Here is a 25,384-nt window from a genome sequence, read left to right as displayed (position 1 = left end):
TTTTGAAATCACCTTATTTAAGCAAACAACCAGCTTAGTTCCTTTTTTTTTTTTAATATGTTATCGGCTATTCACCAGTGTTCTCGCCACTCTCACTGTGTGCATAGCCCAAGACGATCTGCAGAGAAGTGGTTCTTGAGAAAAAGGAAACGTGGACGCTATCTTCTGCAGCTCTTGCGGGAGCACGGCTAAGCGACAACAGGGAGGGCCTGGAGAGAGATATAGATAGATAGAGAGAGATAGAGGGAGAGAGAGAGAGACAGCAAAGGAGATAGGAGAGTAGGAGGTTAAGGTGTCGCCGCGGCAGCGGCCATGCATACCGACAGGAAGAGTCTAGTGGGTCCAGCCGGAAGGGTGATCTAATAATAGGCCAGGGTGCGGATGAGATTCGTCGTTTGTTAGAATTCTGCCTGTCCACGACCTGCCTGTCGCATTCAAAGGCGGCAAAAAAAGAGCAAACAAGCAGAACTGCCATGAGCACTTGCTTCAGTTTCAGTCACTGTGCCATCCTTTGTTACTGCGTATATTGAGAAACAGGTCATAGACACCTTTCCTGACAAACTGAAGTTTTTTCTTTGCACTAAAAGATTGCTTCTGAGCTACCTGCTACGCAATCTCAGGTAGAAACTTCCGATCAGACGTAAATTTCATTAAACCCGCCATATATTTCACAGCTGAGCACGAGAAAGACAGTTTCCTTCAATTCCTGGATAAGTCTCTTTAAGAAGAATGATCATTCTCGCAAAAGCCGTTGTGTCAGTGAGTAATCTTTTCGATTTCTGGGAGCGACAGCGTCGAGATCAAGTTCTGGCACAGATTCTCGCGCGAGTCTCTTGTGCGTGTTTTTGTCGTTTCTCTAGCAGAAATAAGTCGCCTCCCTCCCGTGTGGCGCGGGTGCTTGATAGCGAGCGCAAGAAAGAGGGTAGGTTCCGAAAACGGTCGCGTCGTACGAGCTGCTCGGCGAACTTTTTGGAGCCAGGGCAAGAAAGCAGCCCCCTGGCTACTTTTTGTCCCCGGGTTAGGACAGGTGTTTCGATCCAAGCCTCCCTCAAAATCGTATGGGCCGGGAGGGTCCCCGCGAACTGCGTAAAGACTGATGGTTGAATGATAAGCTTCAGCTTTTTGGCTGCGGGCCCGCTCTAACAACTTCTTGTTCTCACGAAAGGTCCAAGACTACCTTGTTGATTTCAACCCTCTGTGTACCGTTGGTAGAGCAGATCCTTTGGGACCTGTTGGCTAAGGGTGCGACGACTGAAGTTTTGAGACAAACATGGTGATTCGTGTCAAAATGGATAGCGTCCTGTGTTTGCGATGGACAGGAAAGCGTAGGCCTTAGTTCGCGAGAGCGCAAGGGCGCCCCCGTTCCTGACGGAGATGAAACCACAACTCCGTTCGAATCCTAGCTAGGACCACTGGCGTCGGAGTCCCCTTACCTGTGAAAACGACGGCCCAACGAGCCTACACTCTACTGAGAGGACAGACTGTTTAAAGAGAACGATTATCCAAAAAAGTACATCCGCCAACTAACGCGCCTCTTAGCAAACAAATAGGAAGGACCCCACTGTCAAAAATGGGGAAAGGATACGACGCATCTGCATACTCTACCAGCGGGGGGTAAGTGAGACGCTGGCACGCGTGCTGCCGAAAGGGGGGGGGCTTTGAAGTTTCCGTTCGCGAACGCTTAGGGCATCTTCTACCCAAGCCGAAAAACCGGCGGCCCCTTTGGAAGTGACAAGGTGTCGTTTACAAAATCCCCTGTGATGACTGCCCGGCGACGTATGCAGTGGGGAGAAAGAAACTCCCTGAACGACTGAGCCATCACAAAAAACGACCTCCGCCTCTTGGATAGCCAACACAGTGCGGCGGTCGAACACTGACACGTTTGATCGCACACACACATACACACAGAGAGAGAGAGAGAGAGAGAGAGAGAGAGAGAGAGGAACTTCAATGAAAGAAAGAATTGATATTGATGGTGCCATCGCCCTTGAGACCGACACGAAGCTGCGGTAGAGGCTCTACCTTGGGTTGTGGGCTCGCGGAGCATTCAAGCCCCCGCCGGGACAACCTCGTTGGTAGCTTCGCCTCCCCTTTCTCCCCCTCTCCCCCTACTAGCAGGGATCGCACTTCGGCCTCGCACGGCCTCTACCTCGCGCGCCGGCCATCGCCCCTGGATGATGCTGACGTCTGCTGCCTGAAACCTACTCTCCCTTTCCCCTCTATCCTCTCATCTTTCATTCCCCGCCCCCATCCCCAGTACGCCACGCCGTGCTCCCATATGGGCTGCAGAATTGAGCGTATTTTCCCTCTCCCAAATCACGAAGAAGGTACGTTGCCTCCCGTAAAAACCTCAGCCAGGACTGCTAGCCGAACGAGTAAAAATCTGCTGCAGTTTCCCGAAGTCACTCCTCATGAAGGAGTCAAAGGGACTCTGAAAAGTTGGGCTAAAATTAATAACCCTGCTTACGAGTGTTTGTTGAATTAGTGTAACTGCAAGTGTTCCACAACTTGACTGACTTCGCACGAACGTTTGCCTTCGAGACCCAGTTTTACGTGAAACACATCGCATCCGTTTAGCGCTGTGCATGCAACTCTGCAGGCTGACACGCTAATTGCATGTTATATTGTTTCGAATGAATATATTAGTTAACTGCAGTGGACAACATATGATAACAACCTAATAATGTATCTAAAGTGCGGCCAGCTTAACTGCCAGGTATAGGCTCTTTTACTTCTCTTCATTTTTATCTAGCTTTTAGCTCTTTAGTCTCACAATAAAAGCGCAGATGAAATTGCATTGTTTATAGTACGCAGCTGAAGAATGCTGGGCATAATTGGAAAAGGCAGTGTTTCAAAGGAGCGGGAGCAAAGGCGGCTGACAGACCAAATTGGTGAGCATCACCCCAGTTAGTTATACTGCGACGAAATCTAACACTGCAACCAAGGCAGACGCGGCACCAAAAGGACGAAGACAGCAGAAGATAGCCCGTTTGTGTGCAGCTTACGTATTTGTCTTCGTCATTTTAACGCTATTAAGTTTCGAAGCCATTGCAAGACGTAGCTGCCATCACCAGAAGCAACCTGACGCCATTTTGCCAGTGGCCGATGAGCCAGTGTTCTCCCAATTGTTCGCATACGAAATCACATTGGGTACAGAGCGCGTGAGCACTCTGGTGGAGCACTGGACGTGAGTTCCTATGGGACGGTCTTCAACAGTGATTTCGCTACACCCCCCTTGTTTTTCTGAAGACACCCCCTTAATTCGTAAAAAAAATTTTTTTTTTTTGCGCTCGATGGGGAATTTTGTTCAAGAGTGCCGGAAGAAGGTCATGTACGTGAAGGGACACCTTGTCCATAGTTGGCTTGTGGGGGAAGAAACCACAACTTCCACCCGAAAGAAATTACGGCAAATACGAGGACCTCCCGGGCCACTGTCGAAGACGCCTACCAGGGCCTTCCGAAAGAGCAGAAAGATAACATCATCATATCGCCCGCCCCGCGCAATATGCATCCCGAGCGCAACGTAGAAAGAAGGAAGGCCAGGGCGGTGGCGCGCCTACGCCGCGCGACAGAACTCGCTGGCGGCAGCTGCTTCGTTGACGCGGCCCAGTATGGCAACAGCAGCAATTTCACGGTAGTGTCGATCAACCACGGGGGTTCGACCGTTAACGCCGCTTCGGTACGAAGCACATCGTCGCGTGCGGCCAAGCAAGTGGCCATTGCCTTGGCCCTCCTGGACGACAAACATCTCAATATCTTCAGCGACTCCAGGGAGGCCATCCGCGCCTTCAGCGTTGGCGCCGCGTGTAAGGAAGCCTGTCGCATCCTCTAGGGCTAACGCATCGCCACCCACACTCTCACGTGGTTCCCCACTCACATGGGATCCATCATGGGAGGCCCCACAAGCCTCAACGAGCTGGCCCACTCCAAGGCGCGAGGTCTCACTTTCCGCGACCATGGAGAACTCCAACGCCGGCCCGCAGTGGTGGAGAACAGAGATCAACCGACCACATACAATGAAATTGCGCAGCACTTTTATCTCGGCAGGAGAGACTTTCCCCTTCCACAAAAGAAGATAATAGAGCGCAGGCATCGACCCTCAGATTATTGCAAACAGGCTCGTATCCCAGCCCGGCTTTATTCCACAAGCTTTATCCCGACACCTATGCCACTAGTTCTTGCAGGCACTGCAATGACTTCGCTAGCCTACATCATATGCTCTGGCGTTGCCCCTCGTTACCAGGCACAGAACAAATCAACGAGAACAAGTGGCTATCCGCTATCAAGAGCCCCGATGTCGGGGCGCAACTATGGGCTGTCCAGAGGGCCCACGATGCGGCGGTCGGGCATGGCCTGACTGTCCCAACGTGGGAGCGGCCCGCAGCGCGCTGAGCCGCGTACCTCAGGACCTTCATTAAAGTGTTGCATCCATCCATCCATCCAACCGGGCTTCAAAGCGCCAGGCCACGAGCATGGGAAGCGTGCAGCAAGACGGGAGGAATTTAGATGCGCAGTGGAACATCGTCCTACGACTAAAGGAAGATTTGACATGCACAGCATTTCTATCTTCGCTTCTAGTTGTTCCCCACTTCGATCGCCGTTGGTCACATTCTGCTGCTACCGATCACCACAGCTAACGTCTAGTTTCAACTCCATTTCAGGAACTAGTCGAAATCCTTGCCCCAGGTATCCCCCCGAATTGCCAAAGGTACGATCTGTCCGTCCACAGGCCAAGCTGGAAGCTCATTACGGCCAGCTTCCTTGACGTCAGGCGAGCTACGTTAAAGTATCGCCTGGAGCGGGGCTGTCTGCCGATGAAAAAAAAAATTAAATTATGGGGTTTAACATGCCAAAACCACTTTCTGATTACGAGGCACGCCGTAGTGAAGAACTCCGGAAATTTCGAACACCTGGGGATCTTTAACGTGCACCTAAATCTAAGTACACGGGTGTTTTCGCATGTCGCCTCCATCGAAATGCGGCAGCTGTGGCCGGGATTCGATCCCGCGACCTCGTGCTCAGCAGCCCAACACCATAGCCACTGAGCAACCACGGCGGGTTGCCTGCCGATGAGCTACAGAGACTTCACAGCCATCCAGATTCGTAGGGCGTGCCCTTTTCCTGGTGGTCGTGAGGATACGGTCCAGATATTTTCGCAGTGTTTGCTTCTCGCAGAACTTCTTCAATGGATAGCTAGTCTTTTCAGTCTCCCAGGTGTTCCATTGCAGTCTGTTCGTTTGTTGCACCCTTTGCCTAAGCCGGCGATTAATCAGTTCGTGCTTCTTGTCGTGACTTCTTGTCGCACGTGACTTACATGAAACGACGCCTAACAGCAACCTCCCAGTTGTTTAAATACCTTACAGGAAAGACGTGGGGGATGTCAGTAGACGCAATGCTGAGACCCTACAGAGCTCTCTTTCTCGGTTTTTTAAGATACAGTCTACCTGTACTGAACAACACCTGCAAGACAAATATTCGTGTTCTGCAAGCAGCGCAAGCTCAAGCACTCAGAGTTTGTCTTGGTTTGCCGAGATGCACGTCAACTGAGGCAACTATTGCTATTGCTCGGGACCATCCAATGCAGACTCACATCACGGTGGAAACCCTGAGAACGCATATCAGACATTTGGCACGGGCCCCTTATCACCACCTTGCAACACTACCTTCAGACAGGCACCAAGCATCATTCTCGAAAACTATCGTCAAGTACAACGACAAACTTCCCTCGGGCTTCACCGCTGCATCTAAACCATCGATACCCCCTTGGTGCCTTGTCAGCCCCACAGTCCATCTCAGCGTACCAGGAATCGGGAAAAAGTCTGAGCTGTCGTCGCCTGTGCTGAAACAACTGTCTCTGCTTCTTCTGCACGAGAGGTACGCAGACAGTGCACATATTTATACTGACGGTTCCACAAACATCCAGTGTTCGTCCGGTGCTGTAGTCGTCCCAGAAAGAGGTATTACCATCAGCTTTAGGACTGACCACCCAACGACATCTACATCTGCGGAACTAGCTGCTCTTCGAGCTGCACTTTGTTTTGTCAATCGGGAACCACCTCGACAATGGTCAATTTTCAGCGACTCAAAGGCAGCCCTACAATCTGTACTATCAGCTCTGCGTCGCGGGCCATTCGAACAGCTCGTATTGGATATTAGATGCCTACTCCATACATCACATGAGAAAGGACATCGCGTGACGTTTCAGTGGCTGCCATGTCACTGCGGCGTCATCGGAAATGAAGACGCCGATAAAGCCGCTCGGACAGCTCTTGAAGCCACACAGGAAGAGGCCATACCACTTTCACGGTCCGACGCAGCCAGCAGACTTCAAGTGCTTGCACGGGAGATCACGCTCTCTCTATGGTGCACACCAAGCAGCCAGACCAACCGCAGCAATCATCAACATGACCTGCCCTCCTTGATGCATCTGTGTATGCCAACTGGACTCCGCCGAAGTGAGGCCACCCTGCTTTATCGCTTATGGCTAGGGGTGGCCTTCACGAAATCTTACTCGTTTCGCATTGGAATGGCCGACAACGCTCTCTGCAATGCCTGTCTTTGCGAGGAGACGCTGGAACACATTCTGTGCGACTGTCCTGAATATAATGTTCAGAGACAGTCCATGGCGTCCGTTCTAGCGCACCTTGACAATAGACCATTGTCAGTTGCAACCATTTTCACATATCGCCGACTGAAGACATCGCAGCTGAAGGCGACGAAGGGACTACTTCGGTTTATGAAGGATACGGGCTTGGACAAGCGGCTGTGACAGTGATGTCACGTACCGCACAAGAGTGACAGACTGTGACCAACGATGTGTGTGCCGTGTTATGTGCACTCTTTCTCTTCTCCCCATCTTTCATCCCCCCATCCCGCTCCCATGTGTAGGGTAGCAAACCGGTTAGGCAAAACTGGTTAACCTCCCTGCCTTCCTCTTCCACTTTTTCCTTCCTTCCTTCTTGTCGAGTGCTCATACCAAGTTTGGTTGGCACGCTGTGATGCGGTTTTCGGGGGCGGGCGCCGGGCCTTCACGAGGTACTTGCGAAAGCACAGAAGGTCTGGTTCCATCTCACCCGGGAGCGGCATCACTTGGGCGACAAGAAGTTTCTCGAAGTGTGGGCTCGCCCTGCCGTGATTTTTGACGAGTCAGGCGGAAAGCTCTCCATTAAGTTATGATGCATGCGTCTAAGGTCACAAGACTAGGCCGTGTGGGCGCCAGTCGATCCACGTGTTTTTGTTCACCCTTGTGTAACCCAGAGTCAGAACCGGTCGGGGCGCACTGTCCCGCAGACGGCTTTGGTGGCCTCCATGGTTGTTTGACTTGACCTATTTTGTGTTAAGGAAATCCGAGGGTCTGTCGGGCTCGGGTCCCGTAAGACCGACATGGCTGTTTGTGTGGTGAGCGCAGTAGCTCAGTTGGGCTGCTCCACAGCAGCCTCATTGTCCAGGAAGGACCGTTCGCCCGAATCAGCGTCCCCTCCCCCCTCCCCTCCCCCGCCCAGTCAACCCGGCTAGAGGGGGAGTGCCGGGGTCAATGTACTTAATGATGGTTGGTTGATGAGTACACGTAAGCTGTGGCGCGCGGCCCTTTCTGGTGCCAAGTCATCTTCCCATCTGACAACGGCACCATTGAAGGCCCGGAACTGCCAGACGCCCGAGGTGCCACTGACAATGACCGATGTGTTTTCTTTTTAATCGATTTTAAGGAGAAACTAGTTAGAAATCCAGGCAGATGGAACTGTTCGGAATGTGGTTGAGAATGCGCACATATATTTGTGGTGGTTTATTTTTTATTAGTAGGAAGTACGTAGATGTCTTGGTTTATATTTCTTTTACTAGTTTAATTATTGAGTGAATGTTCGCGGGATGTGCATAGTGTAAGTGCTTGTGCATATTCAATAAAGTGTTGCGTGAATGATCGCAGGATGAGCAACGTGTAGGTGCTCGTACATATTCAATCAATTGTTGTATGTAGCAGCGTAAATTATGTAGATGCGTCAATGCCATGAAAATTGTCGTGGCTGATATGAAAGCTCCGACATACATCTTCAGCGCGTGTATACATGTGTTGAGCGTGGTTTTGACCTCCTGGTGTTTATGTAGACAACAAATTTTCTGTAGTCTAATTGCACTTTAGTTTCTTTCTGTTCATAAATGCGACTTTATTCCTTGTGGAAAGTGAACTAATTGTTCGCAATCTTTGTAATGAGATCTGGAGTCATAAACGCTTCTAGTGCTACGCGACACATCAACGACAAAAAATAAGAAACGAATATCGCTTCTCCTCTACCCTCACGCCCCCTCCCCCCCCCCTAAAAATTTAGACACACCCTCCTATTGTTGGGCCAATCCCTGGTCATCAAGGAGTGGGCGCGGTCCTTCGTCGTAGGGTGCCTCGTTGGTCGTCAACATTGGTCAGCGGTTTCGGCAGTTGCTCCTCAGCTCTCGTTATTCCGACTTGCCAAGCATGGGAACCGAAGGGCTGGGAGCATCTCGCGACTGGTGCCTGTTGTACTGCACAACGGCAGTGTGCAGAACAACGAGCCTCAGTGTCGCTGGTTGCATAGTCGCCGCAACAGTCTTGGTATGTGGCTCGCCCGCGTGGGAACGGGAGTGTTGGGAACAGCCTACGCTTGGGTCAACTACTTCGCACAAGAGGTTCGCAGGGCAAAGATGGTCTTGTCCCTCGCTGTAGTCGCTCCCTGGTTTCACTGCCCTCTGGTATGTGGACTCGCCACCACTGGGAACGAAAGCGCTGTGGCTGTTTTGCGTTAGCATTTCTGCAAAAATGTTGCTGCGCATGCGCGAGAAAAAAATTTTTCTAACTAAATAACCAATAAGCTTCGCCATTACTACCACCGCACCCTGCACATGACTGTATTGTGCCAGAGTTTGACGGTGGTAAAGCCTACTGAATGGCAGCATAGACATTGTTACCCACACTAAGTGTAGGGGTGTGAGGTAACTATGAGCACGCGGAATTATCGCAGTAATTTGTTCGCAGGTGCTGTGCACTCAGAGTGAAAAACGCAGCCTGCGAACGAGAGTTTGGGGTTAGGAAACCCAAGGTGGCACTCACTATTTTGCAAATCGTGAGAAGAAACTCGTATCAAGAAAGCCAATTTCAGGGACCAGTCTGGTAGCGTTGCGAAGCAGAGTCTGTAGTCCTGTAGGCTGATCATAACATGGGTTAGCTAGGAGCTTTGAGAGTAATGTCTAAATATTAGTTTTACACCTCTTTACCGAGTGTCTCGGTGTACATGAATGCGTGAGTACGGCGTTTGGAGAATATTACTTACGGGAGCAATGGTGGCAACGGTGACGGGATGCGACTCACCGGGTGGCGGCGTCGACGTCAAAGGCGCTGTTTTCCGGATGTTTTTCGGATGCGAGTAAACGGAGCGAGCCTGTGAGCGTGAAATTAATGTTCGCTTAGCTCTCATGGTAGAGTCACAAAACGCCGCGTATATGGTTGCGCACTGATTTGCTGCAATGCTGACAAAAAATATACCCGCTATAGTTACTTAGGGCATAATTATGAGATTGAAATATTTCATGCAATCATCAGATGTGTCTTTTTCTTGCGTACGCATTAGCAGCAATGCTCAAAAATTATTTACACGGGTTATAATTATTTTTATAATAATATAAGAAAGAAATGTTTACTCGAATCTCGAGAAATGTCTTCATAATCAGAAATATGCAGACGTGAAAATATGGCGGGCGTGCAAACCTTCCAACTCCTGCCCTGTTTTACGGTGAACAGGCCCTGGATAGCTGTTCTACATGGTTTGTTTAGCCAAAGTATATAAAACATTCTTAGACTGTCTGCAAATATATATTTGAGCTTGACTGCTCACTTTTGTGTATGTGTGTGTGTTGCGTGTTTTGCTAACCGATTTTATCATCATCATTATCCGCATATTTTTCATGTCCACTGGAGGACGAAGGCCTCTCCCAGCGATCTCCAATTACCCTTGTCTTTCGCTAGCTGATTCCAACTTGCACCTGCAAGTTTCCTAATTTCATCACCAGACCTAATTTTCTGCCGCCCTCGACTGCGCTTCCCTTCCCTTGGCACCCATTCTGTAACTCCAGTGGTCCACCGGTTATCTACCCTACGCATTACATGGCCAGTCCAGTTCCACATTTTTCTTCTTGATGTCAACTAGAATATCGGCTATTCTCGTTCGCTCTCTGATCCACACCGTTATTTTCCGGTCTCTTAATGTTATGCTAATTCATTTAATATAATTTAAATGGATTAGCAAAAATACGGCAATCATAAAAAATCATCATCATCATCAGCCTAGTTACGCCCACTGCAGGGCAAAGGCCTCTCCCATACTTCAACTACCCCGGTCATGTACTAATTGTGGCCATGTTGTCCCTACAAACGTCTTAATGTCATCCGCCCACCTAACTTTCTGCCGCCCCCTACTACGCTTCCCTTCCCTTGGAATCCAGTCCGTAACCCTTAATGACCATCGGTTATCTTCCCTCCTCATTACATGTCCGGCCCATGCCCATTTCTTTTTCTTGATTTCAACTAAGATGTCATTTACCCGCGTTTGTTCCCTCACCCAATCTGCTCTTACTTACGCTTAATTCTAATGGCAGATCCGGAGCGGTCCGCAAGCTCCGCGACAGAGCGCCTTCCTCCGGCAGAGAGCACATGGGGAAGTACCGCCATTGCTCACGCGGAAGTGACACTTTTCTGTTTTTGCGAACGACTAGGGTTTGTGCCGCGTTCTCGTGACATGTCTGCGTGCGGAACTTCAGTTTTATCGGTGCATAAGAAACTCGATCAAATGCGAACTCTCATAACGTTCGCGCTTACTGAAGGTTTACCTTTTCATCTAAGCCGCGGCATCCGCTGTAAAGTTAGCGAGTTTGGACTCGGTTCACCGAACGGAACATACCCTCTAACGCGCGCTTGCGAGCGCTAATTTGTCGTGGGCAATTTCCGCACTCCTTGAACGCGAAGTTGCTTTGTGAGCCCCGATTTTCTCAAGAAGAAAAAAGTATGTCACTAGTATGGCGGGAACGTTTTGTCTTTCCCGAGCAGCTTACTTTCCCTTCAGTCCATCGCTACGGAGGGGAAAAAAAGAAAAAAGAAAGGGTCGACCAAGTGTAGACGCTAATGAAGACAGGGTCGACCTACATGGTGGCTCAAATGATTCGATGATTAAATGTTGATTATATCTCTCTCTTCTGTGTTTCTGTCTCTTTTTAATGTCCATTATTTTCGAATTTCGTATCTTATTCGCGTCGTATTCCACGCGCAGGAACGTCGACATTGTTTTAAGCGTCGACACTTGGTTGAACCATTCTTTCTCTCTTTTCTTTTTTTTGTTACCAAGACGCCAGGTGAGCTTTGACTCAATATGTTCATATCTACGGCAGTGCGCCTTTACAGAAGTATAGTGCAATGTGGTTAATTTTCGATTACACAGGCGCTATAATTAAGCTCTTACCGTTAATTTTACTTACTCCGCGACTAAATGTCGCTTCTTGTATCGTATCATTGTAGATCTACATTTTGATACCTCTTTCGGCTCGCTAAGATGCTCTGAAGGCGCGAAGGGCCGTTTATTTTTTAAACTGGTTACAAGATACCCAGATACGCCAAATTCGTCTAAGGTCAACTAAGGAGAGGAGACTGTCTTGAAAATCGCTCGTGCGCTGTCTGATATCGTCCGCTCTATCTTCCTTATGCTGTCTGCTGCACCGACGATCCAGTCAACGGCTGCTGGAGGAACTATTTCACGCGGACTTCTGGTCTCGATCTGCCATTGAAACAAACTTGCTCCGAAAAGAGCAGAAACTTCCAGCCCTTGAGTGCTCCCGATCAGCCATTGAAATTCAGTATTCGAAACCAAGAAAAAGCCTTAGAGATCCTAAAGGCCAGTGATTTCGATTTCCTCTATTATTCGCAACTTTCACAGCCTTTAGGTAGCGTGGGTGTACATCCAACACGGCGGGCGTTGAGATGATTGCGACGGTGCCAGAACGCGCACGTTTCGAGAAGAGTGAAGTTATTTGCGCTGCAGTTCCCCTCCGATATATGTTATTGTGTAGGCAGGAAAGAGGCAAGATTTTGTCATAACCGAAGAAAACTTGGGTACATCAGTGCACCGACATTAAGCACTTAAATCCATGAGATTGTAATTACTGAAAAGGCAGCAGCCTGTCGCGTCACTAGCACGAAGTCATTGATACGTGTTTGCCACAGAGTATGAAATGATCATGCATACGACTCAGTGAGAAAAATTCTCGGAGATGTGCTTTACTGTGTTTTCACCTGCATTGCACTCCGCAGCGTAGTGTTGAATTCACTTCAATGTCGGTCGAGGGCTGTCAAATTCGGGATGTTTTGCCGCAGTGTATTAAGAGTTACGAGGCGAAGTTGAAAAGGACCAAGTGGAGTTTGTTCTCGTGTACGCAAACAGTCTAAGAATCGTGTTTTGCACTTTGTGACCGAACACGAAGAGTGCTCTGAAGACATATCCGATTGCCGGCGATGTGATTTAATTGCGCTATCTTGATCAGGAAGCAACGGTAGACTCAGACAAGTAGTCGGCCATCAGGCAACAAAACCCTCCGTAAGTCAAAATAGTCATCTTAAAGAAATAGTGCATCTCTCTTTGTTTCTTCGTTTTTATGTCTGAGAAATGCAAGGAAAATGAAGATTTGGCAGAAACGACAAAACGAGCACCATCACAAAGCAAACCAGACAAAAAGACGCGGATACAGTGACTAAGGGATCTGTGAAGGACATGGATTATAGTAAAGGTACCTTCCGGATGCTTGAGACTCGGAGTAACGTGACAAGCAGTTTGAACGCGGACCTTTCGTGGTGCATTTGAAGTGCACTCCGTATAGCAGCCACTGTAGACTCTTATTTGTGTCTCATCGATCATTGCGAACATCTTTTTAGATGATACAGTGCGCTCACCAATATACGTTTTATATGAGTGTCCCACACTTCTACCTTGGAAAAACATTCATAGGCAAGTTGTCCGCAGTTTTTTCTGTGTCTGAAAAGGTAGCAGGCTCCCGTTCCGCCAAGGGCGATCATGGCGTCGCTGGTTCACGAACAAATCGCGTGGCGCCGCCACCATCTGTGAAAGTTGCGAATTCATTGCAATACTTTCAATATTATTGGTCGCATCTTCGCATCTAAGCACGTTCTTTGCACTAACCTTGCACGGTGTACGCAACAATCAACTGAAGCGGCCGTTGCTTACACAGCAAGGAACGATCACGAATGAACACAGGAGATAGGATAACGCGTAGGGTCAGTGAATGAATGAGACCACGTTTATTCTACATTAGAATGCGTTTCTGCCATAGGGCGTTGGCAGTTATACTGGTCGGTCAGATGGGGAGAGATGAACTTTTTGTACGAGCATTATCATTTTCTTACTGTCCTCGTACTAGTTGCATGATATTTAACTCTGAAGTTAAGCGGATAAATATATACTCTAAATACATGCAATAATATATGCATATAGACTATTAAACAGAAAATATTCAAAGAAGACAGGGTTTAGCAGAAAGATGAATGTTTTAAGTGATCGAACAAGGGATCTCACGAACTAGAGCCAAGATTTCAGCACGGGGACTCGTCTTCAAGTCGTTTCGTTAAACGTCGGCTCCAGCCTGCAGAATCCCTTGGTTGACCACTGCTGAAATACTAAATATGTTCTTTATCTATACAAGAAACATATTTTTGGAGTGACATTAGTGTTTACCTTATGAAAAGTTGACATTTCCTTCCGACATTAGAAAATCTCGTATTAGCTAGTGTCCCTCGATCAATACTTTCTTTTTTTCACATAAAATGCATGGCGCTTTCCTTGCAGTACACTTCTACGAAGCGCAAGTATAGCGGCAGGAACAAAGTTTTTGAAACTGCGATTGTTCCTGCAACAGAAAACATTCACGAGGAAGATATGATCAAATAGAGAGGCGCTCGGTGTTTGAAGAGCAAAGTTAATTGATGTCAAAAAGGAACCGCAAGTGGTTGAGAGAAACATGCTGGTGATCATTAAAGATACTTGCGCATTACGTACTCGTTGCAGACTATTGCACATTACATACTCGTTACATACTGCGCACTTGTGCGACGAGTTGGTAATCTGCCACATTACAGATTACAATATCTCTCTCTCTCTCTCTCTCTCTCTCTCTCTCTCTCTCATGCCAGATAAATTTTCGTGCACGTCAAACGTACATTGCTCCTACCTATGTTTCCGAGGTGCTATCGCTTAGTAGCTCACTGAGGTACTAAACGACGAAGGGTCTCGAATCCGGCAGCTTTGATGCTTTCAGGTGGCATGTGTGGGTTTTTTGACCGGATGCTCTCACCCAAAAAATTCACGTATCATATTTATTTATATATATAGGGAGCTATATGGGCTGTCCAATCCGGCAGCTTTGGTTTCTTCAGGTAGCATGTGTGCGTTTATTGCCCAGTTGCTTTCACCCAAAAAGTCTGCCGCCAAGACCGTGAGTGGTGGCGCTGGCTAACACTCTCAATGTTAGTTCTAGCAGATAAGCATAAATACTCCAGATGGTATATGAGAAAACGGCGCCGCGGTAGCTCAACTGGTAGAGCATCGCACGCGTAATGCGAAGACGTCGATTCGTATCCCAGCTGCAGCCAAACGTTTTTTTGATCAACTTTCATTTCCAGTTATTTATCATTTCTTTAATTCAATTAATAAATACACATAATTTCCCTTACGGTGCTATTCTTTGTTAGCCTCTTTGGATATGAGTAACAGAAATCGGCCCACTCGGTTTCCTTTTTTCTCGTCACTGCCACGCAACTGGCCACTCGAAGCACTTTGCGCGATAGCGCGCTTTGACCGAAGACCTCTCACAGAGGAACTTGTTTTAAAATGCCGCCATCCCAAGCCATCCCAGCAGAGGGCGACGAGGGCACTGTTGCGGTTATCGAGGGCGACAGAATTGGGCAAGCGGCTGTAGCCTGAACAGATGTTTATAGTGTTGCAAGTGCTACTGTGCTGTGCGGTGGCAGTATGCGGCGACAGTGACCGACTGTGATTGTATGTCTACGCTCCTTTCTTTCTTTATCTCTACTTTGTTATCACTTTACCTCTCCCTCCCCTCTCTCCCCAGCGTAGGGTAGCAAACCGGATCTCTCCCTCTGGTTAACCTCCCTGCCTTTCCCCTTTCCTCTGTCTCTCTCTCCCTTGCGTGTATTCTTGTGCTTCTTTCACGCTCGGAAAAACACTTTTATGCAGCACGGATTGAGCAACCGAAAGCTGTATCGGGAGTTCTTCATGTTACTCATCAATTTTCTAATTGAAACTTTTAATTTAAGTAAGATATTTGAGAAGCTGGTGAATTAATTAAGACTAATTATGTAATTAGGCAGTATGCAAAAAAAGAATAATCTGTGTATCTCCAAGCGACGGCAAACAACATTACCTTGGTTTTGTTCAGATATGTGTAATTTGCCTATTTTTAAAGCTTGGTGCATGATAGTTGGGACACCCTGTGTATATATATATATATATATATATATATATATATATATATATATATATATATATATATATATATATATATATATATATATATTACACATATATATGTGTGTGTAAACACACACCGAGGGCATTATGCTGTCCTTCGATGATTGTTTGTTGGGTTGTTATAATATGACTATATATATATATTTTTTTTTTTCTGATGAGCCACTACGCATAATGGATGCCTATGCCACGTCGAACGTGACTATTTCTGTAATCGTTGGTTTGTCCTAACGTGGGCAAGATAAACTGAAATGACGCTGAAATGACGCGGGCATGAGAGACGCAGCAGTTGGTTATAGCTGGGTTATTTCAACCACTTAGGGATGTTTAACGCGCACGGAGACCCCAGTATACGAGCGGTCCTATACATTCAGTCTCCATTGTAATGCGGTATAGCCAGGACAGGTGATCGAACCTGCGACCATGCAGTGCACTGCAGCAGAACGCCGCATTCTCTGAGCCACGGCGTCGAGTAATGGTCAAAATGCAACAGAATACTCGTACATGGTGTGGAAGATAAGAAAATAGAGAAAAGCCAAGGACAGGGGCAGGGAAGCGGTCTTGCATCGGGACCGTTTCATCGCCTTTAGCCAAGGATGCAGACGGCTAACAGGGTTCTCGCTTGTTAGCGGACGCCCTTCGGGTATGTGGTTGCAGGCACTCAAACATAAAAGAGCAGGAAACCAAACTTTGTTCTCTCGGCCGGCACGCACAAAGGCCGCGGGACCTTGAGGGAACAAAAGAAGCGCCGAACAACCTGCAATCACGGATTGCAACAACGATTCGAGACATGTGACATTAGAATTCCATTACTGCCTTCACGCGAAATTACAGAGTCCTCACTACCGGTAAATTTCTGGTTAGCTCAGGTGACGGTCGCGCTTCAGCGCATCTATCGCCTCTTCTTGCTCATTTAATAGGCGTCGGCACAATTAGGTAGCGGCTTTTTTTTTTTCTGTCTCTAAAAGATGGACTATTCACCCAATTAAAAAAAAAAAAAAAAAGCTTGGGATGTGCGAATAGCGTTCCTTCAAAACAAATCGACTACGAATCGAATAGCAGCGCTTGCCGATCAAATAATTATCGAATAAGTTTCCTAATACACAGCAGGTTGGCTGGAAATTTCGAATACTACAAGCGTTGTGTTGAGCTGTGACGATAGTAAGAAATATAGATATATATGAGCTCATGGAGGAAGAAAAACGCTGAAATCAGTGGCCCTACTTCCTTTCCTCAGGCATTTATCATAAATAAAGAACTTAATGTCGCGCCTAAGTACGTATGATATTGCTTCCTCCAGCATGTGTTGTTTATCTTTCATGTTTTCTCATGTACATCAGCACATTTATTCAAAGTAATTTTCATCACGTGTAGCGCCTTAATTGGCCCATATAGAAGTGAAATAAAGCACCAGGAAGCAAACGCCTGTAACCTCTACACCCGATGAACCCCCCCCCCCCCCCCCCCCCAACTAAACGTTAGGCCAACAATTCACACTCTACCACGGCAAGAGGTGAACTGACGCGAAGCTGTGGCGAGAATGACGTATGCCTGTTGCGCAATAAAGTAACATAGTGTGGAAGTTGTATAGAATTCATGGACGGCTGGGAAGCTTGACAGTTTCGCATGCCGTTATTGTACGCAAATGACATGTTTTCCTTGGAATTAAGTTTCTTTTTTTGTTGTTAATGTTCTTTTTTTTTTCTCGTAGAACAGTCCGGGATCTTTGTTCATCATACGCAAGTAGTGCAGTTTGAAACTGTTAGCGATCTTTCAAATCGATTTCAAGGGATTTCATTTGTTTCATCATCATCAACAACAACACGCACGCACGCGCCCACATTAAATAATAAGAAAAAACCCAGGTTGATGACAACTGCAGCGGATCCCGGCTTTCGCTAAGAATATTAGCAATGTCATCGATTCTGTGTAGATCAGGGGCCGTATTCACAAAGATATTCGTTCGTGAGTGCTGTTTGCCATTGACCAGCCGCTTTCACTGATATGTACAGCACCACGATTGGCTGTTATCTGTCTTTACGAACAGTTCTATCGTCAGGTTTCGTAAGTGAATACGGGCCTAGAAGTAAATAATTACCGAAGGGCTAAAACACTCAAAAATGCCGTTAAAATCGAATATGTAGTCTTCCACAAATGCATCACTTATAGTCCAAGTGCATATTTCCAGAACGTAGGGGAAAGAAAGAAAGAAAGAAAGGAAGGGAGGACGCAGCTGACTGCATTCGTGACTCCGGAGGCCACCAACGGCAAGCACTGGGTTCCATTGAGCGAAGAATGCATCTGCAGCTTGGGCAGCACACTGTTGGTCAGTCTTGTGTTAACACAATCGTTGCATCTCCCGACATAAACGGGTGTGACAGCTATGCCAGAACGGGAAGACTCAGTTCTGCGAAAGCAGCAACGAGGTGCAAGCTTGCGCGCTTGTTTTGTGTGCTCGTGCAATCTGGGTGGAAACATAACCAGCGCAAGAATTTACGACTCCGCACCCTGGAAAGCATTGCGAAGAAGAATATAAACGCAGCAGTTTGCGTAAGCGGCTTACGTGGCTCGTGTCATGCATAGCGAAGAGATAAACGGTTAATGCGAAAAAGAACCAGACGCTTCGGAAAAGAACAGCCGGGACACTGGCTTTTCATACAGATATAAACAAAGACTCTATAAATCGAGGAAGAGCTTTGCCCCTTTTCTTCGTAGCTTACCCGTTTTGTTACTCCGTATCGGAGAAACAAAATACGGAAGGATTCATTAGGATGGCGTTTCGCTATTTTTATTATTTATGTTTACTATCTTTTGCAGCCCCTGAGAATGATGACGCTGTCAGACAGGTAACCTCGATCAGTCTCGTGACGAGGGAATGAGACCTCCATGTCGCCCAGGGCGTGGGTGAGAGGCGGCTGACGCATAACGCCTTCCAAGAGTGGCTACACGCACCTTGTTATACCGTTAGCCCAACTGCCTTTCAGGGTACCGGTGCAAATCAGTCGCATCTATTCCAAGAACACCGCTGACCACAGCCACGCCATAACGCAATCGTGTTTCCCATCCCGCTTGCTCATCAAATGGCGAGAGGTGTGGCGGGGAAAGAGTGTCAGCGAGCGACGCAACCAAAAACGAAAGAAGCCCGGGAGACTCCATCCAAGTGAGCATGCACACGGGAGCGCCAGCGCGTCTCTTGCCCTCCTCTTCTTTTTCGCTCGAGCTCTCCTTCGGGAGGAGGTCGACGATGCTGGAAATGGAGAGAGCACACCTTCCCATTGACTGGCTACCTCGCCGCTTACGGAAAAAACGATTAGCATTCTCGCCGGCCGTTTCAGATCAATTCTGCCTTGTCTTCCTCCTCGGTCGAGTGTCTCGACTCCCCGCGTGACGTTGCCAAGGTCACGTGACGCGAGACGAGGAGAGCCCGCGGAGAGCCCGCGGAGGAGGAAGGACGGGCGTCCCTCCGCGTATCCATTCCTGCTCCCTGTGGTGAGAGAGAGATAGAGAAAGGGGGGCCGTGCAAATAAGAAAGAAACAAGCGCAAAAGATAGGCCAACCACTAAAAGTTGACTCGCAGGCTCCGGCTTTATCAAAGCTGTCTGAGAAATCGTCCGTTCGCTATCGGATCTGCACCGGTGTCGTTTACGCGCGCAGAATCCCACCGTCAAGTGTTCTCGAGACGAGTAGCGGCTATACACCGAGCGCATCGACCGCGGAGCACGTTTGCAGAGCTCTTTTCTAAGGCGTTTGTCAGAGCAGTCTTTGCAAGGAGTGCCCGTGTCGTGTTCCACTTGAAACGGTCGCAGGCCCGCAAAGCCGTTCATATTTGACGCCAGCCCGTGCCAGGCGAGTCTCGTTCAGAGCGCAGCGGTAGCAGCAGCGAGCCACGTGGAAAAGATGGGCCGGGTGCGCCAGTTCCGTTCCTTCTGCGGCATCGACGAGGTGTCTGCCACGAGCAGCCTGTGGAAGTCCATGGTGGCCGAATACATCGGGACGGCCGTGATCGTGCTCATCGGCTGCGGCTCGTGCATCAACTGGGGCTCGCCAGACAAGCCGCAGGGCGAGGCCACCATGGTGCAGATCGCCATCGGGTTCGGCATCACCGTGGCCACCATGGTGCAGGCGTTGGGCCACGTGAGCGGCGGCCACCTGAATCCGGCCGTCACCATCGGCATGCTGTTCGTGGGGCGCGTGTCGCTGCTGCGCAGCTTCTTCTACCTCTGCAGCCAGCTCATCGGGGGCATCACTGGCGCCGCCATCCTGCGAGCCGTCACTCCGGAGGCGCGCCACGGGGCCCTGGGCGGCACGTCGCTCGCCGAGGGCGTCACGCCTCTCATGGGCCTCGGCGTCGAAGCCTGCATCACCTTCATCCTGGTGCTCACGGTGTTCGGCGTCTGCGACGCCAACCGGCTCGACGTCCAGGGCTCGGCGCCGCTGGCCATAGGTCTCTCGGTCACCACCTGCCACGTCTTTGCGGTAAGGTTCCGCTGCGAGCCACTGGGCGCGTCCCGTGTCGCGCCCGGCAGCGGCGGATGTCCAGCACCCTCTTTAAAGCGCGACGCACGGTTGCTGCAGACACTGGCAGCAGTCGCTACAACGGGCATCTTTGTAGCCACTGCTACCCGCTCCTGCATGCTTGCTGAAAGTTTGCAAAGTACGGCAACGTATAATATAGTAAATGTAGAGCTGCGCCCAAACCGTCAAATCAGGCCATTAGAGAATGAAACGTTTCTTTATAAAAATTACGCACGTTTAAGTGGTGTGAAAGTATGTTACAAATACAAAAACATCAGGATCTACAGCAAATAACCGTAGTTTGTGGCCTTGCGCTCTGGGGGCTTACATATACATAGCTTCGGACAGCTGAGAAATTAAAGTCATAAGGACTCAAACTACGTCGTAATCCCAAGAACTCATACAGGCCAATAGCAAAAAATCATCCGTATCTAACAGTCTTTAAAGTCAATGCTGCAGACGAAAAATTGCAGTTCTTAAAGGAAATGACGTACAAAATATATCTGAACGCTCGCGTAAGTGTATTGCAAGTTCTCTTAAAATCAGTACACTATATATGAGACTAAAGGACGACAGACTTTTAAAAAAATTCAATATTTTAATTTGAAATCAACATCAATTCCTAAAGGATCAAATTACAGTCAGGGCAGTTAATTTTGCGGTAGAAACATTTAACAATGTTTTATACAATAAGCTTATTGTCACAGATTTTCTCTTGTCCTAAACAAATGAAGGTGTTCAATTCAGTGAATCGCAATATCGTTCTATAGAAGCTCAAACGCTAGGAATTTCGAGGGCCATGGCTATCAAGTTTCGTCAAGAAATTTTAAGAAATCGCATATAGTTCGTGCAAATCACTCAGAACAAAGCAGAAATAAAATTTGCTCAAACAGGCGCATAACAGGGCTCCGTACTCAGACCGCGTTCGTTTTCTCTATTAATGACTTTCACCATTCCGTGACGTCAGCACAAGCATTTCTGTGTGCATACGACATTAACTTAATAGCAGACTACTGACTTTAAGAAGTAACTTCGTTCGAATAAGGAATTACAAGGTACTCTTAGTGATTGTTTAAAGGCACGATCTTTTGCCTCTGACCGAAAGCTACTCCTCAAAACGTGTATCTACAACACAGGTGGGAAAACTGAAAAATGCTAGCTATGACATGGTACCCAGGCATGACTGTCGACGCATCTCTTCAATGGACTGCTCACGTTGAACGGAGCTCTCGATGCTTCAGGTTACGTAATTTTCTAAATTATTTTAATCTAGAGACACTAGGCGTAATATATTTTATTGGGCTTCATTTTCACTTAACGCATACATCACGGATAATCACGACGTTACACATCCTCTTCTTTTTACAGCGAAGCTGTTAGCCTCTAGTTGGTCGGGATTTCTCGCGGCGCGTCCTCACGGACAAAAAATTATCTTGACTTGAAAAAAAAAAAAACTTCAGCGATTGAAGCGAAAAGCGTATACATACTTTGATATCGCGTATATAACATACATCACAGCATTCGTTTCAATAAAGAACAAGTACAAAACAAGCTTCCAAACTATATACATCATGGATGATAAGGCGCTCCTGATAACAATGCGAAGAGCGTAGCGCTCCCCCCATATGTTTCCCGGTAAAGATTACTGCTGCGCAAGCTGCCGCTGCGACGGCTGCTTGCGAAGTGAGGAGTGACGTCAATAGCCTTTCATGTATAAATGAACCAGCCTAGCAACTAATTTCATTGTTGTTGCAGCACCGCTATGGGGGCAGGCAACGCATGGTTAGGACTGCCGAGGAGCAGCGTGAATACGAGGAGCGGCAAAGTGAAAAGAAACGGCAATGCGACCAGCGGCGGCGTGCTGCCAAAATTGCCATTACTACCACTACTCTAAATTTCGATATGATTATTTCCATATTATATTTCTTTCCATATGATTAACGTTCTTCAAATGAAGACCTGTAGGAATCGTGACATCAGCTCGCAGGAACGATTTTAACATAATGCCCTCAAACATAGCCGGGGCAATGTGAAAGCACAGTATACAACATAATTAACTATCCCTATCATCCATCAAGCCTGATGAAACATTAACGCAACACCTGTACCGGAGGAACAAAATAACATGAATCGGATTACTCCCCAACGTTTGCTGCCGCTGTGCCATACATTTAATCAATGCTAAAACCTGGAACATGCCTCGCCCAATTAATCACTCTGACCGACATTATTTCTCTATTGCGCAGCTGTAGAAAAGCGCTTCGCAGTGACATCTGTTCAAATATTCTTGCAATCGGAAATGTTCAGCGCCGTTTTACGTAGCTGCGAAATTTGCGAAATGCCGTAGTAAAATATAATTTCGCCTCGATACAGTACGTCGAAGGGCGTGTAGTAGGAACATTTCCCCATAAGAGATATGTTCAGGCGTGAATTTCTAAATTTATTGTTCACCAATAAAAAATAAAGCACAAAGCAAGGAAAGGCTTGTCACTTGCGCCAGAGTTATACTCTTTGCCGCAGCATGCGAGTGCTTCTCAATCTCATGTGCCCCCTTTGGTCTTCATATATTCTTGCCCCGCCGGGGACGCTAAACGCCATATATCTTGCTAGAGCGCACCTTGGCAGACGGGCCAAGTAGGAAGCTGCTGTTTGCTACGCGCTCTTTTTTTCTTCCCAGAGAGCTAATAGATGCAGCTCCGCACGTGTCGGCATTTGAGCTGCTTTCTCATGCACGGCCGTGTGCGGCATGTGTATGTGTGTACTAGGAAACATGGGAGGCTCGTTGTTTTTCTCTACGCGTATTTATTTCTTCGAGCAAATGCACGTCGGTTAGGGAGAAACGTGCCTCCTTCGTAAGCACGTATGTGGCCTTGTACAGCTTTTTCAAGGTCAGCTCTATCACTTGATGATCTTCGGATACGAAAGAGGGAAGAAAAGCTAGTGAGAGAAAAAGAGACACCGACACCACTTCTTTTAGATGCAAAAGTAATAAGACCCGGACACCGCCTCTTTAATCACTGAACACGGGCGCATTCAGTTCCGCCGGGAACGGCCTAGGCCTTCTCAGGTGGCTAGAGCTGCGCGGTATGCCGTCTACTGCGTTGCGCTGTGTATCACGGTCAACGTATCATCGCGTCATGAAGTTTGTGGCAAGTCGAGTAAATAACGACAATCAACCCTACGTTAGGTACTTAACCTAATATATGCAGAAAGTAGGAATCAAGATGAAGGGGATAGGAACGCTTCTCAAGCGCCGACCACCCAAGATTCACTGGACATTTTTTTTTTTTTTTTAACTTTGTCGGTGGGGGGAGGGGAGGGCACCTTTCATGTTTTCATTTTCTGTGCAGATTTTGTTCTGTCCTAGAAAAAAAGAAAGGGGGGGGGGGTGTGATGGACGGTGCAATGCACTGCAAGAACTTGGCTCTTGAAAAATCTCATTATTTCAAGCACCACACACTCACTGTCACGACGTCAGAGGCGCGACAAGAAAAACGAAAAGAAAAAAATCTGCGACACTTCGGCAAGCCAGAGAGCCTCGAGAAACGCCGTTTCACCCTTCTCGGCATCACAGTCGTATGCGCATCATCTGCGTGCGGTCGGGGAATCTTCAGGAAGATGACACCCACGGGGGGTTTACAAACGTGACTCGTCAGAACCCCCCTCGCTATAGTGCACAGTGCTGCAAATATTCTTCCGCTCTCGGAGCTTTCTTCCATCGCTGAAAACCGAGCTGTTCGCGCGCCGCGTGAACGCGTCGCTGCCAACGCCTCTGAGTTGGCGACCGATAGCGGCCGGCCGCCGGGAATGAGCGCCGAGCAAAGCCTTGGGGGAAACCAGGAGGCGGCCTTTCCAAGCCAGCGATCAACTACTTCGAAACGCGATAGACGAAGTGGCCTAGTTCTGTCGTCAGGTTTATCCACAAGCGCACCGCTCCTTTAGATGTCATTGGAAGAATCACCTGCTCGCAGGAAATTTCGAAATAATTTAGTGACACCTGCGAATGAATACCTGTTTTATTTTGTTTACGCTTTGGATGCGAAGGTGGTAGTGATTTTTTTCGCGTCTACACAGTATTCGCATCATTAAGCTTTACGCAAATTCTTATGGCACAAGTCCTTGAAGTCTAGCCAATGTGCAACTGTTGCCGAGGCGGCTGCTCGATTGCATTTTTCTAACTATAACCTTTCGAGCGCGGCGTGCTTCGCGCACTAGAGTTGGAAAGTAGCACCTGAAGAAGTACGTGCCCAATGTTGCTCAAGCATTCCTTTTTTTTCTTTTTCCTTGGCTGCACAGAGGTCAAGTTTAGTCACTAAGCCACAACGAGCGATGATTCGTTTGCTCGACACGCGGATCGTGTAGGGCACCGGTTCCGTAACGAGGCTTGCGACATGCGTAATCACGTGGTGAGGTGGAGCAGGCTTGCCTGTAATGCGTAACGCACACATCCGCACGCCAATGCGCAAAGCGTTCCGTGACACGACTCTCGGGTGTAAGGTCGTGTTTTCCAAGAATGAAAAATGGCTTCCCGCGCATCGGCTAGAATACGGCGGGTTACTCCGCTACGGGTATCACCGTAGATGTGTCAACGAAGAAGACTGCGTATGTCATTACTTGCACTGATACGGCTTTAGTTTACCCCGATTACTTACAGATTAGGGGGAAAATCGATTTATCCCTTTTCAACCGCCATGCGGCTATCGGTAAGGACGAAGTATATTGCGGGTTCTTCCTTCCTTTCTGTCCTTCTTTCTGACGTGGTATTATATGCGCATGCGAAAAAATGATTGTTTTTCTCTTGAGGATACTGGGAAACGCTGTCACCAAGTCCTTTGTTAGGTAAGATTTAACGCATCTATATGCGGCACCACAGCTTGAAAGGTGCAGAAATGATATGAAAGAACGTGCTTTCATTTCTAAATAACTGTACAAGGCCTGGTTATCCTCGTGTTGTTCATTTGTTCTGGTTCATGCTCAATACTCTTTAAAGTTGCTTATTTCCAACACGCTCGCTCTTTAACGATAAGCCGCTGTGAATTTAGGAACTGTCGTTTCCTGACTACACACGGGTATGCGCAACGGCGGTAGCCACCTATAACCGCACGTCCAAAATCCCTGCGCATCATAGCGAAGGCAAAGCTCGTGCGCTTAATCACAGCAGACAATTCGCGACTGCGGTGTCAGTGCACGGCGTAATCTATATATAGATGATGAACATGTGGGACGCTGCGCGTCGCATAACGTCATGTAAGGGGGGTGGGGGGGGGAGGAAGAAAGTGAGACTTTATGCGCGTGGCGGT

General features: G+C 48.0%; 2 protein-coding genes across 2 annotated transcripts in view; one reads left to right on the top strand and one right to left on the bottom strand.

The window, feature by feature from the left end:
- The window catches only part of LOC126544090 (oxidative stress-induced growth inhibitor 2-like), a 215,669-nt gene that overhangs the window by 184,434 nt on the left and 5,851 nt on the right, over positions 1–25,384 (bottom strand). The gene's annotated exons all lie outside the window — the stretch shown is intronic.
- The window catches only part of LOC126544095 (aquaporin AQPAe.a-like), a 49,331-nt gene continuing 43,078 nt past the window's right edge, over positions 19,132–25,384 (top strand). The window contains exon 1 of the mRNA XM_050191308.3: positions 19,132–20,045. Within this exon, the coding sequence (XP_050047265.1) occupies positions 19,467–20,045 (579 nt within the window). The 5' untranslated portion in view covers positions 19,132–19,466. The remainder of the gene's footprint in view (positions 20,046–25,384) is intronic.

The sequence above is a fragment of the Dermacentor andersoni genome, chromosome 1 (genome assembly GCF_023375885.2).
Source record: "Dermacentor andersoni chromosome 1, qqDerAnde1_hic_scaffold, whole genome shotgun sequence".
Lineage (NCBI taxonomy): Eukaryota > Metazoa > Arthropoda > Arachnida > Ixodida > Ixodidae > Dermacentor > Dermacentor andersoni.
This window is presented reverse-complemented; position numbering and strand designations above follow the sequence as displayed.